Here is a 15,868-nt window from a genome sequence, read left to right as displayed (position 1 = left end):
GATCTAGGCAGAGAATTAATAGAAGCTCCAGCTCATTGTGGCCACGTGGAACGGTTATATTGGGGTAAACTGGTGGCATATTTTCTGTTTTATGGCTGTGTTTTTATGGTTTCCAATCATAATAACAAATGAAAACAATATTTCTGAGCTCCTTGAATTCACAGACAACATGATTGCCCTGGGTTACGATGCACTCTCTGGGGGGGGGGGTTAACGCTGGATTTGAGTGGAGCGCATAGTGTACGTTGAGCGCCAAAGAGTAACTTTGTGCACGCTGTAAAAAGGTGAGGGGTTGCAGGCTGCTGGTCTCTGAAGGGCCCCCAGAGAACAGGCCATTAAAGTGGGGTCAGAGAGCGATGTGACAGCATCACCGGACACCGTGTCCTCATAATAACCAAACTGCATACACCTCATTGACTCATTTAGTCTCATTCAGCCTGGAAGAGTCACCTTATTAAGAACTCTGCAGGGTTTTGATGCGCAAATCTCTTGATCCATGTTAGAATAAATCTCATAACAGTGCTTAGTATAAGCAAGGTGCAAAAATAACCTTTTTAGAATGCCTTTTTATATTCTATTACATTCCAACCTCAAACTTAATTTATTTAATTGAAGTGTAATGTAAAAAAAAAAACAGCAATATATTGGTTTGATTTAGAAATAAGTGGGTTTACCTGATATCCTTGCAAAATGAATTAATGAATTAATCTCACGATATTCCGGTTCTGTTAAATCTCCGGAGGTCTGACAGAGAACATTAGAGAGCAACCCGCAAAAATAAAAGCCAAAGAAGAAAAACAGACAGGCCAAAGATAAAGGTGTGAAAACTTTAGGGTTAGCTTATAAAACAATATTCCAAGCCCCTTCACAGGTGACCACGCTTAATCCGTCATCCAGAATTGGAAATAGCGTGGCACAAACACAAACCGTGCCAGACATTGCTGTCCGCTTAAAATAACGGACCCTCTAATCAGAAAAGCAGCCAGAGAAGAAGGAAGGTGCCGTTCTGTTTCACATCTGCATTGACACACAATGCCTACCATGAGACATGGCCATGGCATTATCAGCTCTAGTGGGGGAATTTGCTGACGGGACATCTATGTGTTGGGCACCCCCACAAACGTGAGATTTATGGAAGAGCTGAGAGGAGGAAGCCATTGTTAAAAGACAGAAGCATTTGTAGTTTCTCACACAAATCATGAATGGAACAAAGCACGCGTAGAAGAAGTGGAAGAGCATGCTGTGATCAGTCGAGATAAAAATGTAACTTTTGGGCCACATTTGTGCGGCGGAAAAATAAGACTGTGCTTCACCCTAAAGATCGCTCCAACAGTAAAACGCAGGGCTTGCAGCATCAAGCTGTAGAAACTAATTCCATCTATGCAAAGAAGGATGGAGATACGGGGGTAATCCAGGAAGAAAACCCATTAGACACTGCAAAAGACTATAAACCGGTGTGGAGGTTCACCTTCCTTCACTCAACGACCCTAAACATAAATCCAGAGCTGCAATAGAATAGTTTAGCTAGAAGGATGTTCATATGTTAGAATGGCGCAAACCTATGTCTAATTGGTAATTATTGGATAGATTTAAAGATTGACGAGTAGAGAAACTCTCCATCCAAAGTAACTGAGCTTGAGCTATTTTGGAGGGAATAATTGACAAAAACGTCAGCCTCTAAATGTGCAAAGAGGCTTGAGACACTTCAAAATTAGATCAAGACGTGATACAGCAAATCTGTGCAGCTCTATCGCATAAAATAGTGCAAATACAATAGGGCTTGAGGTTGTGGTATGTAAAAAAAAAAAAAAAGAAGAAGTGAAAAAGTTAATGCAAACTTAAAGGATGTCAAAAGACTGTTTGGAAACCTGAAACAAAAGAAAATGTGTCCCATCACGCTGAGCCTGCTTTGTGTTTGTGTGTGTTGCCTCGCAGTGAGTCTTTAGTGTGGCCCCATGGCTAGAACAGATAACGTCCATCCCTCACTGTCTGCCTCCTGTCCTTTCTCCATCCAGCCGTTCAGCACCTGCTGAAGGCTGCGAGTCAGATGGGGGACACAGGAGGCTGCACATGGAGCCGCCACACACCTAAGGGTCAATGCTAGTTCATCTCTGAAAGGCCACAGATAAACTTAGGGGGGGGGGGGGGGGAAAAAACACACATATGTGGAAAGAAAAGAAAGCAAAAAACATGTTATGTGTGATATTTTCTTCAGTTTGAAGCCAGTACCAAAGTCTGGTCTATTGTGTTTCTTTTAATGCTCTACTGAAAGTGGATTAAAGCAGCAGAGATGGAAAAAAAAATGCATTTGTCAATGCATGTAAAACCCCTTTTCTTCTGGTGTGGTGCTTTTTAAACTGCTTCACGCTTCTTCCTGGATCACTGTCTTTGATCTTCCCAGACAATATCTAGGGGCATTGCCCAAGAAAGCTCTGAGTTCTTATCAGAGGGCAGATTTCCCGCGAGACGGGAAGAAAATGAGAGCTCCTGCTCTCCAGGAGGTCGGAGTCTATGGGCCCGGCGGCTGTCTCAACCTGGATAAGTGCAAATGCTTCTGTTTGTGTTTGCGTGGGCGGAGGTCTTTGTTCACAGAAGACATCGTGTCTGGATTCTGACTTGCCTGCGTTTGTGCGCCCACAGTAGCAATTGAACAAGCCATTTAATTTAATTTAATTTATATATTTAAATTCTGAGCAGTTTCAGGAAATATTGTCATCTGCTATTATTGTCAAAACTGTCAATAAGCAATCAGAAGGAGTAAATTATTCTGCTTGGCCGGGGAACATACTTTTGAATACAGAATAGCATATCTATGTCTGTCTGTCTGCATATATATATATATATATATATATATATATATATATATATATATATATATATATATATATATATATATATATATATATATATATATATATATTAATGCTTCAGTTTAAACTGAATTATTATATAGTAACTAGTCGCTAATTGTTTACAAACTATAAATCAATCTAGTGTGTATAATGATTAATTTTGTAAAGGGGAAAAACAGAAGAGAGACAACTGTACTAACTCTACTTAAAGAGAAATGTTTAAGGCAAATAATTGTCCAGCGTTAACAGCTGATAAAAGGGCTACATTAATTTATTTATTTTTATCATCAAACCACAGGTTTCATGCAGAATTTCAAAGGAAGGTTCTGGAGAGGACAGGGAAGGAGTATCACCAAGACCAAGCTTATCACCAACATGTGTTCGTAGCATTATACAATGTTGGACAAAGAACAGAGTGCTATTCTTCAAACTCAATTTTTTTAAGAAGAGATAGTAGGACTGAAAAATAATTCAATAACAATATATATTGATCGACAGACATATCGATTACAGAAAAAAAGGTCAATAAAAAGTTCAATCGAATACCAGTTTTCCTTCCTTTTGCATTCTGGCCATGTTAGTTAATATTAAAGTCATTATATCCTCCCAACCAATCACAAACACAGACCCAAGAATGCTTAGTCCCCTTCAACGAGTTCAGAGATCACGCATTCTTTTTTAAAAACTTGTAGCTTTGGTAAACAGTTGGTTGAATAAAGGTTTGAGTTTGAATTCAGTGTTTGTGTTTTCTGTATCTAAAAATAGGTTGCTAAGCAACAGTTTAAAACGGCCAGGGTTGCACTTAAGATACATGTGTTGAATTTGTTGATAATTAGCGATATTAATCAATATGATTTCTATTTTATCGATTTGCTTTTTTTCTATATCGTCCAGCTCTAGAGATAGTTCTCAAACTTCAAATCTTTCTGCTTGGGTGCAGGACTATCATTTAGATTCTGAGACAGGCTCTGAAAGATTCTAAAGAAGAAAACTAAAGAACGTACTCATTTTTAAACTATACAACGAGATGCCTACTTTAAAGAACATCATTTGACATATGTTGAATGTCATCTAAACAATTTCTCGACTACAACCAGTCATGAACTTTGCTGGTTTCTGTCAGTCTCATGAACACAGTCTGTGTAATACAAGATCATTTTAGTTCAGTTTAAAGTCATCTGACGTCTTGGTCAGAGAGTTCACATGTTTGCAAATGAACGCAAAACCTTATGTTTCTAAAAGTCCATAACACCACAACGAAACAGTGTTGACCGAAGGAGTCTCCTTTTGTCCATGAGTCCATTACCCATACCAGCATTTGTTATGCCTCCTAGCACACCCAGTGTGAGACCCAGCCAGATATATTGAATATCCATATCTGCATCGGTCAACAAAAACAGGACAGTCTCTCCAGAAACCTAACGGATGTTCAGCCAAAAAGGAAATCCATGCGCACTTCAAACAGTCTTAATCTCAGCCGACGCAACGTCGATACTCTTCAATACGGATTCATCAAACACAAATCAAGGATAATGGAAGTGCGCTTGACAACATGAGACATTATCCAATTTTTTTCCTACCATCTTTATTAAGGTCATAGCGACACTTATAATTCTGTTAGCGTGACCCTCTTTGTCAGGTTTGTAAATACTTGACAAATCGTTAATCTTGTGGCTCGGATTGAGCTGATAAGAATGTGAAGGCTGGAGTCGAAATATGAAATCATTAGATTATCAGCGTATCTGAGAATGTGAAGGAGTGCAGGGCGAGGACAGAGAGAGAGAGAGAGAGACAGAGAGGGGCGCTTGAATATTAAATCCAGCCAGAAACAGTTAAGCAGCGAAGACTTTGTCAAAAGCCTGATGGGAAAGAGCCAATAATGTCTGAATTATGTTACGAAGGGACACTATTCTATTGACTATGAATGTGATTACATTTTATGGTTTTGAACTAATAGGACACTTTCAAGTGAAACTTATTTGACTATAAAGTCCCAAATGCAGGAAATGTATCGCCAGGAAAAAAAAATGCGTCACCCTATATACGGAGGCAGTGCAGGAACGATGGTTCATAATCACGTCTCTCTTTGGGAGAAAAAGTTCTTCTCGGCCCTGCAAATATTGGCTGAACAAGCTGAACTGCAGAGGTAAAAAAAAAAAAAAAAAAAAAGGAATTTTGTTTAAGTTGTACGTTCACTGAAAGCAAACACCCGCACACACAACGAAAGTGCTGTAATTACACTACAGCCATGACAAGCCTTTCTCTTTGATACTCAAATCTGGACAATGATTAATTTAAATTGTCACAGAATCTAATTTTATTCTTCCTTTCCTTTAAATGAGGTGTGATCTAATTATGGCCTAATGCATAACTTATTAAAACTTCTTCCTCTGGCATGGCAGCCTGCCAATCTCGCCCCTTACTCATAACGCTGGGATTCAGCTGTGGCGCCTGAGCCCCTCATTAAACATGCAAACATATTCTTTTGCACCTTGGCTGCGTCTTCCTCTCCAAAGCAGCCCGCAAGAACGAGGATCTCGAAAATAATTCTCGGGATCAATTATTTCTTATGCCGGCTCAATTCTGTTTGATGGGACGAAATTCCTTCAGCGAGTCTCTGAAATTCCGCTTTTAGAATATTGAAACCCAAACGCAGGTGTCATGAATAATCTAGCAGCAGCGGTGGGAGAAACAAGTGAAATCCTGCCGGAAAACTGGAGATTTGCTATAACTTTGATGGTGTGCAAAATCCTGTAAAAATACTTCAAATTACTGAGTGCTGAGCCATTGAAATTGGCGGTGCAAATTGCAGGTGGGAAGAGGGTCTTCACCCACCTAATTAATGCATGAACATTATTAAATTAGGCAAATATACTATGTTTGGGGGTCTGGTGGGGGTAAATCGATTATGTATTACCTGTGTTTAAAAGAATCATGAATCCATTATAGATTCAATTGGGTTCAAAACAATGTATTTGAGTAAAACTTAAAAACGGTACCACTTTACAGTAAAGCCCCCCTTATAGATGGCTAATAAAGAGTTTACATATATGTTATTAATTAATCTGTAAACGCTTTATCCCTCTATCATAAGTGTTTTATAATGCATTAATTAAGAGCGAGCGAGAGACTAAACCGACCGTTTTTAAATGTTTAATATAAGCAACTTTAGATTAAATATATAGTTAAACAGATTAGGCTCACTATTTGGCAAGAAACTGATCAGTTTTTTCTCTTGCTTGCCCTTATGGATGAGTTATAATGTGTTTACTAATTAATTAATAACATATCTATAAACTATTACACTGTGCATTATTTTTCCAAATCACAACATAAAGAAAACTGTCTTAAATTTGCTCATATTTTACGGCGACTGAGAAAGAAAAAAAAAAGGAATATTGGGCACTTCAAAAACGAGTAATGTCTACATTTATCCTTACAAACTGAAACATTTACTGGATAAACCAAACAAATGCTTAAAGATTTAGCATCATGTGACACACCAAAACAAAACTCAGTTGTATCGCTGCTGTTTCTAGCTGCTTCTCCTCTGCCTAGCATGGATTTAATCAGGTTCTGGCACCTGTAAAAGGCCGTAGTGGTATTATTTTGAAAACTCTACTTTCAGTGAGTCAGTTACACATAACCTGCCGCCTACACGTCGTGACAGTTGGGTATGCGGGTTATCTATTACTCTACCATATGTACTAGTCAAATATTTGTCAAGAATAAGTTCCGTGAAATATATCTGAACACCTCTACAAGCAAACCGCAGCACCTCTTAACCTTTTGGCAACTTTAGCCTCCCACCACAGCTAATCAAATTTCCCATAAAAATCAGCTTGCCAGAAATGTCAATGTTGGCGCGCCACAATCCAAGCTGATCCAAAGCAAGTAGATAAAAAAAGCTTCTCTCTCCCCGGTTTTATAATTACATTGTGCAAAGTCCCCGAGGGTGAATGCTAAGCTTTCTAAGTTTTGTCTTAAATTACAGTTTGTTTGTTTTTTGCCAAATAACATTAGCAAGTAGGTGGTGTTATTCTTATAACCCCAGAGCTGGGATGTGCTTTCTGGCATCTGATTTAACGGTTGGTTAAATGACTGTTTAACTCAGTCACCTGTAAGCTTTGAATTGAATTGCGTGTATCTTTGCAAATGCGTTTCAAACGATATTCATTTTAGCAGTTTATGACTAACCGTTGTTAATAGCACGAGTAGTTGAATGAAACTGTGAAGAACACCATAATTCTGCCTTAAGTTTTTTAAAATATCTATCATTGGATCATTTTAAAGCAAGAACTGTCTGTCGGACTTTGACCGTTATCTTCCAAAGACACTCAGCCTGATTAGCTCTTTAGTTAAATCATGTTATTCAGTCCCATTAAACTCTCGCGGCAGTCAAACGTCTCTCCTAACAGTTATGTTTTCCGCCACTTTTAACTGTTGTGATATCATTTTGTTTAAATAATAGCAACCTCCAGCTAAATTGGACTGTCTCATTAGTCAAAATAGGAAATCATGGAGGTGAACCACTTTATTTCCTTTTCTCAGTACAGTCTTAATTAACTACCATAGGGTTCAATGCTGAAGGTTCACGCTGTCAAAATCTTGTTGGAAAACTGCTTTTATCCCATTAAATGACTGCATGTGCAAAAATATTCGGAATGTGCAAAGCAACTCTTGGCCAGCAGTTTGGTATGTCTGTAAAAAAAGAAAAGAAAATATTTTGTCACATAAATCCTTTGATTTTGCCCAAAATTCACCGCTAGGTTATAAAACGTCTTTACACACCAACAGAAATGACCTTCCTCTTTAATTTTGGGAGTCAAATTATTGAAAACTTTCGGGTCTCGAACTCACTTAATTCTCCCGGAGAAGAGCTCCAGTCCCATCATAATGCTCAACACATAAGTGTGTAGCTCAGGTGTAGGATTATTTTTATTCTTGTCAATTGTGATTTATGTCCTATTTTCTGAAGTTTAGGTTATCGATATTGATAAGACATTGAAAAGCATTGGATGTGATTTTTTTTTATCTATGAGCTGTTGTAAACTTTATATTTTACTTTTCTTTTTTATACATTTAAAAATGTAAGAAATGATTACTTCATTTGAGATTGCTGTATAGTTTGACACTCAATTAAATGCATAAGAAATCCTCTTCAGATTAAATTGATACTATTGATAAGATGGTTTTTGATAGCCCGTGAGATTAGGTATTATTTGGATAAGTCATTAAAATTAACCAATTTTAATAGTCTGCTCGTGTTTCATGTTGGAGGTCTGTTTTCCCGTTAGTTATGCACCACGATCACCTGTAGGAGAAGTCTGACTACAGAGATTCTTCGTGCTTCACTCGTGTGATCTGCTGGGCTGGATCCGGTTCACTGTGATCGATATAGATGAAGGCCAAAACAACAAAAACTTCAGGAATATTTGAAGAAATTTTGTTTCCTGAACGAAACACTTCTATTGTGAAGGTCTGCTTTCACATTCTGGGAACAACAAAACAATAAAAGGTTCGATGCCCGCTACCCTCCGTAGCTGCCATCGAAGTCAGAATAAATAAATAAATAATAGATTAGTAAATATTAGGTTAAAAATATAGAGTTCATAAATGCATACATTTCTAGCAAAAATAGTTTAATATGAAAGTTTTAATTTCCGGTATTTCATGTATATTATTTGTTGTGATATGGGGGAACCAAAGTTTGCTGCTGCGTGTTGACGGGGTGTTAACCTTTGAGTGTTGCTACCTGTTTATTAAGAACATTCTGGACCGAGCTACAAGGCAGACACCTCGTTGATTCCTCTGGCTAAGACTATAATAATAATTAAAGAAGACTGAATAACGTGCAAAGTGCATTGAAGGACAGAAGATTTAAATTTTCTCTCAAGCAAAGCGGCCAATGAGGTACATTTACGTTTGTTGCTGTTATATTTGTTTGACCGTGAAGATGTAACGTGACAAATTTCTGTTGCGTCATGTATGTATGGTCGCGTTGTTTCTTTGATGTTTTTGCACTGAAATGATTTGTTTTTATTTGCTTTCTGTCTGTGTATCGAGCAGTTCTCACGGCACACTATCATGCTCCGTGTGATTAAAGCCCGTAACTTTCAAGAACGACTTGGTTTCGTGATTTGGACTTGAGGGGGAATTACACCCTCCGTCATATACTCAGAGATCCAACCAAATCCGTCAGTTTTAGATCCATTCAATATCATTTCTTCTTCGTTGTGCCCTTCCATTGTTAAAGAAACTGAAAATCATATTCGTGCTGACTGACTTTTTCTTCAGTCCAGCCTCATTCATGGGCCTAAAGAGACGCCTTCAGTCGAGTGAGTTCAAGGACCGTGCTTTACTTTTAAAAAGATGTCATTTCAAAATCAAATTTCATTTTAAGTCCAAGCTTTTGAAAAAGGAACCCCTTCACCTACTTAAATGTCCTCAACTTCAAATAACCTCTTTTTGTTCATGTGCGTCTACAGCAGAAACAAAAAAACAAAACAAAACAAACCAGACAGAAACTGCATTTGCTGCATTCTGTTACCTGGTCTCTAGGGGGATGTTGCTGTTGAGAACCCAGCTGTTGTGAAGCTGTGCCTGGTCTGTGCCCGAGCTGTTGTCTGCTCCCTGTCCGCCCTGACTGGTCTGACACCGCGTCGGCATGGTCTTCCTCTGCAGGCTGACTTGAGTGTAGGGCGCCGGGCGGGCACACGTGCAGGCGTGGGGCGGCGGCGGCGGAGGAGGGAGCGGACGGAACGTAAACTGGCCACCTGGACTGCTGGGCAGCTCTGCGAGGAGACACCAAGAAACCAGAGAGGGGGGGAGGAAGGAGTGCAGGGGGACAGGGGAGAAATAAACACAGGTTTATTAGGAGCACCGTGTCATAAATTACAAATAAAAGTAGAATGTTAGTTGACAGTTTATTGTTATTACGCTGATTGAAGGGCATAAATCAGCTTGAAACTGTCCCTGTCCGGTGCTTTCCCCAACCTACCTGCTTTGATACACTTCCAGCTCCCCTATAAATAGATTCTTGGCCGGCTGCAACATTGAGCAGTCTTTAAAGAGCTAACAGCTCTAGCTTAATCTGCAGCCGCCAGCCCAAACTACCCATGTGATGTTTATTATGAGATCTCGACGGAATGAGCTAGCCAGCTGAAACTGCCTCACACTGGTAACCCGAGGGTCTGGCGAGAGCTCACGCAGTCCATCATTTATCATTCTCTTTCACCGTAACTCTCCCTCTCCGCGCCTCTTCCTGCTCGCTGCTTTCTCTCGCTTTTCAGTCTGTCTCAAAAAAAAAAAAAAAAACGAACAGCGGACTAATTACGGTTTGGCTAAATGGCACGTGAGTGCGTTTGTTGGGGTATGAGCCTCGCTGCGCATGAAGCTGATGTGCGTGCGCAGCGAGCTGTGTGCATATCCAGTGAGAAGTTTACGCACACATCATCATTTATTGCTGTTTTTGAAGCACTCTTATCCGGATGGAACGACAGTATAACAAGCAAGGTGTTTTAGAAGAAAGAATTGGGAGCAAACGTTTCACTTTAATTCAGATTTTCTGTAATGCACACATTTTAAACTATAAATACATGCTCAAATATATATATATATATATATATATATATATATATATATATATATATATATATATATATATATATATATATAAACCACACAATTTTTTAATGACCTCTGTCTTGACTTTTCTTTGGTATTTGACCACTCCAATTGGCAGAAGAAGCTGAGCTCAATTAAACTTGTTCCTTGGTACAGATTTGGCTTTTAAGCATGGACAATGCATTTTGGACCATGGATTGAGGTCAAGGCAAGTCCAGGAGCTCAAGGTTAGCCTGCTTCAACAACACTCAGCCGTGTCCAAACTTCAGCCCTCTGGAACACACTGTCAAGCCTGATGAGGGTCCATTGGTCAGGAGTCCGAGGAAGCACAAAGACTGACATCTATGGCTAAGCTGAAGACACTGTCCTCTGTGAAGTGAGTTTGATAACATGCCCTAATAGGGTACCACGAAATTTGCAGCTACCCACATGATTGAGCCAAAAGGAAAGAGGCAGTTTTAGTTTGTTTTCACCACAATGACACAAAGTATGTTTGGAAGAGTTGGGAAGGTGAGGCTTGATGCTGAGGGTTTGCTTGACCTTCAGTAGTACTAGTACATCACAAAATGTGAAGGAAATGGCAAAGAAGTAGGATTGCAAAACATTTTCATTGCACCTCTTCAGCATCTAAATGGTTGAAACTCGGGCAAAGTTGGGTGTTCCCACAGAGCAACCCCTCCGAACAAGCAAGCTGAAATATAAGCTTCTGGAATGTTTCCGACCTGAATGCTACTGAAAATGTAGCAACTATGTTTAAATACCGTATCTCTGCCAGATAACCGACCAACTCAAATGAGCTCTACCAATTCTGCCGAGAAGAGTGATCAAAGTTCCAGCCATAACTATGCCTGGAGCTTGTTGAGGGTTAAATATAGTGCTTAGTTTCTCTCTGTTATTTCTAAAAATTGTTTTCATGCCACCCCAAAATAGAACAATTTGAATGCATCATCAAAAGCCCAAAATGAATGCCATTCATACCAAAGATCATCAAACACAGCCTCCTGGCACATTTATTTTTTTATACTTTATTAATTGGGACATTAGCTTTCCCTGCTTAAGGGGACATCTTGTCTGTATTGGGACTCTGTGAGAAAGGCGATCCCTTCCTCCCAAAACGGTCCAGTCTGTTCAGCTGTATTGACAGTGAATAAAACATTAAACCTAAGGGGCGAAGCTAGACACACTTTTAGCTCTAAAATGTATTTGCCGCCAAAATGTCAGCAATAATTCAGTACCTTCAAATGTGGCCTACCTGGGAGATTACCACAGTCTTTCCAATTCCAGTGTAGGTCTAACAGTGATAACCTAACAGGGCACATTTCGGGAGATTTTAAAGCTGAGAAGAGGAAACGGATCATCTTGGTGCTCTTTCCGCTGCCAGAGCATCTTGTGCATAAATGTGTTGTTCAGTTACCATTATGCTTAAAACAGAAGCTACATCTTCCCCAGACGAAATTGAACAGAATGCTTTACAGTCGACATTTACACAGTAAAATAAATCTGCGGCCGTCTATTCTGAGCTGTTCATTGACTCGCCACATCAGGTTTTATGACTATCAGATGTTAAAATATCCCATTTGGAAGCTATATGCGTAAAGCAGCAGACATGTGAGAACGCAACGACAAGACAGAAACAGTTCTATAAACGCTCTATAAACATTCCCTCCAAATATTCCCACAGTGCAAGCTGTCCAGCTCAAATGCCATTCTAAGGACTGTAATAGCAGCAGTTAGGGTAACATTTGTGTGTAAAAGTGTACTCTATATGCCACACACTTTCCAAACAAGGCGTTCTGGTGTAATTGTAGCTGGACATTTGAGCAGTTTTTGTTTTTGAAAAACTACATTGTATTATATAAACTTGGTTTTATGCCACAGGGGCCAGCCTTTTTACATAGTATGTAAATGTTCAACGGGTTGAGGTTGGGTTTACTCCAGAAACGTAACATCGTCATTCTTTGGTTATTCTAAAACCAGTTTTCATATATATATATATATTTTTAAATTTCATGTTTGGGACTGCCGTAATGTTGGAGCATCTGGTTATAACAGAGCTATGACCGGTCGTAAACTGGGAACTGGTGGAACAGCAGTATCACTGGCTATACTGGGGTGAAACCAGTTTCACATCATCATGGACTACCACTTGCTGACCAGGAAAGATGCTTCTGAATGACTGAAATGTGAAGAAAATCTTTCCATTCAAACATGACAAAGATTTAGGTGGCCATTACAAGAGGACACTGTATGAATAGTGCCATAAGACGGAGGCAGCATCACACTGAGGGTCTGTTTTGCTTCTCCACAAAGTGGAAGGAAATATTAAAATGTTGGACTACCCTCCAAACTCTTAAAGGGGATGAGCTAGTGTGTGCATGGTTGTCCTGTGTGTCTCTATATATTAGGTGGTCAGCGATGGACTACTGACCTGTCCAGGCAGTACTCCGCCTCTCGCCCCAATGTCTCCTGGAGATGGGCACCAGACCCCTTGTGACACCTCAAGTATAAGCGGGTAAGGGTAACGGATGGATGTTTGTTGTGTAATTGTTCCATTTTGGAAACAAATAGTTCAAATGCATCCCAGAGCTATTAAAATGCATATTATATTCATGATAATAAAGAGAGCATGTAAACTTCTCACTGAAATGTTTCCCATAAGTGGTTTACACATTCCCAATAACTGATGTGTTTTTTTTCAAGGATACAATCGCTCTCATTTATCTTCCCACACGGCTGAATTTTCTTTGTTGCGTTTTCAGACCGCGAGTTATACTCCACCGTGGTAATGCAGAGATTATTTGTTCATCGATCATGACACGCCGTTCCTCACGTCACATATTTATTTCATGATTTCCCTGAAAGATGCAGAAGTTCAACCGAACGCTGCTCTTCCGCTGCTCCGTGTTTACCGAGCTGATGCACATTTAATGAAATACATGAATTTTCACAATGCGAAACATGGCCCCCGTCGAACAACAACAACCGCTTTGCCGCCTTTGGATTTTTCTTCCTGATTGCGCGTGGACGTGTTAAAAGAAACATTCTTTAAAACGTTTCTTTATTTTCTTCAGAGAAACTGTATTATATTTAGGTTTAATCTTCCTGTCATAATCGTGTTCAGTCACTTGATTTCAACTGGATTACAAGGTTTGATACAAAGACGAGAAGGGTACAAAGGAAATGCGTTCCTGTCGTCAGCTCTGGCGGTGTTGTTTAGTCTAAACTAATGGATGTGGAAAATTGAAGTTATTTTTACTTCATCCACTGCAGAGTATTGAAAATTACACGCTGAGGGACAAACCGACTAAACATTTTTGGAGCACTACCGCGTACTGTGCCACTGTAATCCACAAGGAGCTTTAAAGTGGTGCTTCAGTTTTTAGCAGTCTATCTGATTCATCAGTAACTAGAAGTCCTTTGAGGCCAGCCAGAAACCCCTGTGTAATCACAGTTTCAGAGGTAGATGGTTTTAGCTGTGTGTTTTTTTTTCTCCTCCGTAAAGGAAAAAAAAAAAAAGAGAGAAAAGAAAAATCACATGCTGTGCACACAGGGAGCTGTGAGTTTGAGTCGGCAGCCTCCTCTCACTCTGTGTTTGAGGTGCTGAATCAGTTTTAGTCTTCAAAGAAAGATAATTTGGTTTCTTAGACACATTTTATTGGGTATTTATCAATAGTCAGTTTATTGCCCTCAGCAAATGGCACACAGCTCTTGCCTGATTTGGAGAGACAAACAGGAAGATTAATGATTTGTTGCAGTGGGCAGGATCAGCCCCCAAACATATTTTAAGATACTTCAAATTAAAAGAAATTGTGATTACATTCTCTCGAAAAGGAATAGGATTTTTGTTTTATTTTCGTAATCTGACTTTTGCTTGAAATTAAAACACTGTCTCTGGTATATTTTCAAACCCCCTGTCTAATTAATCATAAAAAGACAGTCTGACATTTTTCAGATGAAGCGTTTCTTGTTTTAAATCCTTTGGATTACAAGGATTCTTTGAATCAAATGGCAAAAATAATGAGATATATTTTAGAGAACTGTTTGTAACTTTCTTCAAATTTGAAAGTGTACATACATTTCCTTAGTATTCTGTAGAATTGCCTTTTAAACTATATTATGTGAGAAAACTCCTATACATAAACCTCTGACTTTGAAAAAAGTAAAAAGAAAATTCACTGAGAAATTCTGCTTCTCACTAATCTGGCATTTAGCAAATTAAAAAACGATTTTGGTAATCCTAGCTGACTTAAACTGAGAAAAAAAACAATAGTCTGGTTTAACAGGACATTAAAAAACAATATTTGTCTTGTTTATTCAGTGTATGTGAATATCTGGTCACAGCTGTCACCTAATTCTCTTCCCAAATCTTAAGAATAGTGTAAACCGAGCTGTTATCTGATAGCAACACTAGGGTTGCTGGGCTATCTGTGTTTTAACACGTCGGTTTAGAAGAAACGTGTCAAAACATCAAAGTCACACAAAAGCAGAAACTATGTAGCTGAGACCAGAGCGGAGCACATACGGGGCTCCTCAGAGAATTAGTGTTTCTGTCCAACCTTGGGGTGGCTTTTAAAAGGTGATAGAACAGCTTCTGTTTTCTGTCTCTAAGCACAGCCCAGTGCTGAATACATGCACCAAATATGTTTTCAGTACTGTCTATCGTTCATAGCTCTTATATGTTGACCAGCACCCCCCAAACCAGGACATTAAAATTCACCAGAGTGAGGATTCTCTCTGCGGGGCCTCTTAGAGGTCTTTTAGGGTGTATCAAGAATGCATATAAGCATTGTTGCTCAGAGACCCATAGCGGCTGTACGTTTGTTTTTTTCAGGCTGCAGATAAAAATCAAGATCTAACGATGATCAGTGAAAAGCTGCACAAGCAATGGTTCCATAAATCATGGATGGAATACCTTTAACTAAAATAGTCAATTACGGAGCATGGCTGACTTCACTGTTTGGCTGGGTTGCCTAAGGATGGCCACCAGAAGATGTGTTTGTTACAGTCAGGGGTTAAAATCCGGCAAGGCATCCAAAGCAATAAGAGCTCATCTTTTTCCAAAAGTCACCGCTCCAGAACAGTCTGCTATTCATCATTGGCGATGCAGGTTGTTTTACATTTTACATAATGACTTCATTTGCTTAGTAAATGCCTGGAGTCCCCACTTAACCAAATGAGCAGCTTTTTCAGCTTTAACAGTGAAATGCACAGATTTTCCCACAAACAGAACATTTAGGTTGTGTTGACGTAATATACCTCACTTTGCAAAGTTAAGAATAACATTTCCAATATTTTCTACAGTAGCTAGGTTTCTAGAAGATATTTCTACTGAGTAGGGATTTTGCAAAGTTTAGTCATGGCAGAAGTTTTAATCATAAAATGAGGGATTA

The 15,868-nt window shown here is 39.2% G+C and overlaps 1 protein-coding gene across 1 annotated transcript in view; it reads right to left on the bottom strand.

Moving 5' to 3' along the window:
- tenm1 (teneurin transmembrane protein 1) overlaps positions 1-15,868 on the bottom strand; it is a 298,417-nt gene that overhangs the window by 194,256 nt on the left and 88,293 nt on the right. Inside the window, exon 4 of the mRNA XM_036127074.1 lies at positions 9,403-9,646. Within this exon, the coding sequence (XP_035982967.1) occupies positions 9,403-9,646 (244 nt within the window). The remainder of the gene's footprint in view (positions 1-9,402; positions 9,647-15,868) is intronic.

The sequence above is a fragment of the Fundulus heteroclitus genome, chromosome 23, assembly GCF_011125445.2.
Source record: "Fundulus heteroclitus isolate FHET01 chromosome 23, MU-UCD_Fhet_4.1, whole genome shotgun sequence".
NCBI lineage: Eukaryota > Metazoa > Chordata > Actinopteri > Cyprinodontiformes > Fundulidae > Fundulus > Fundulus heteroclitus.
The sequence above is the reverse complement of the archived record's forward strand: the minus strand, read 5'-3'. Positions and strand labels throughout refer to the sequence as shown.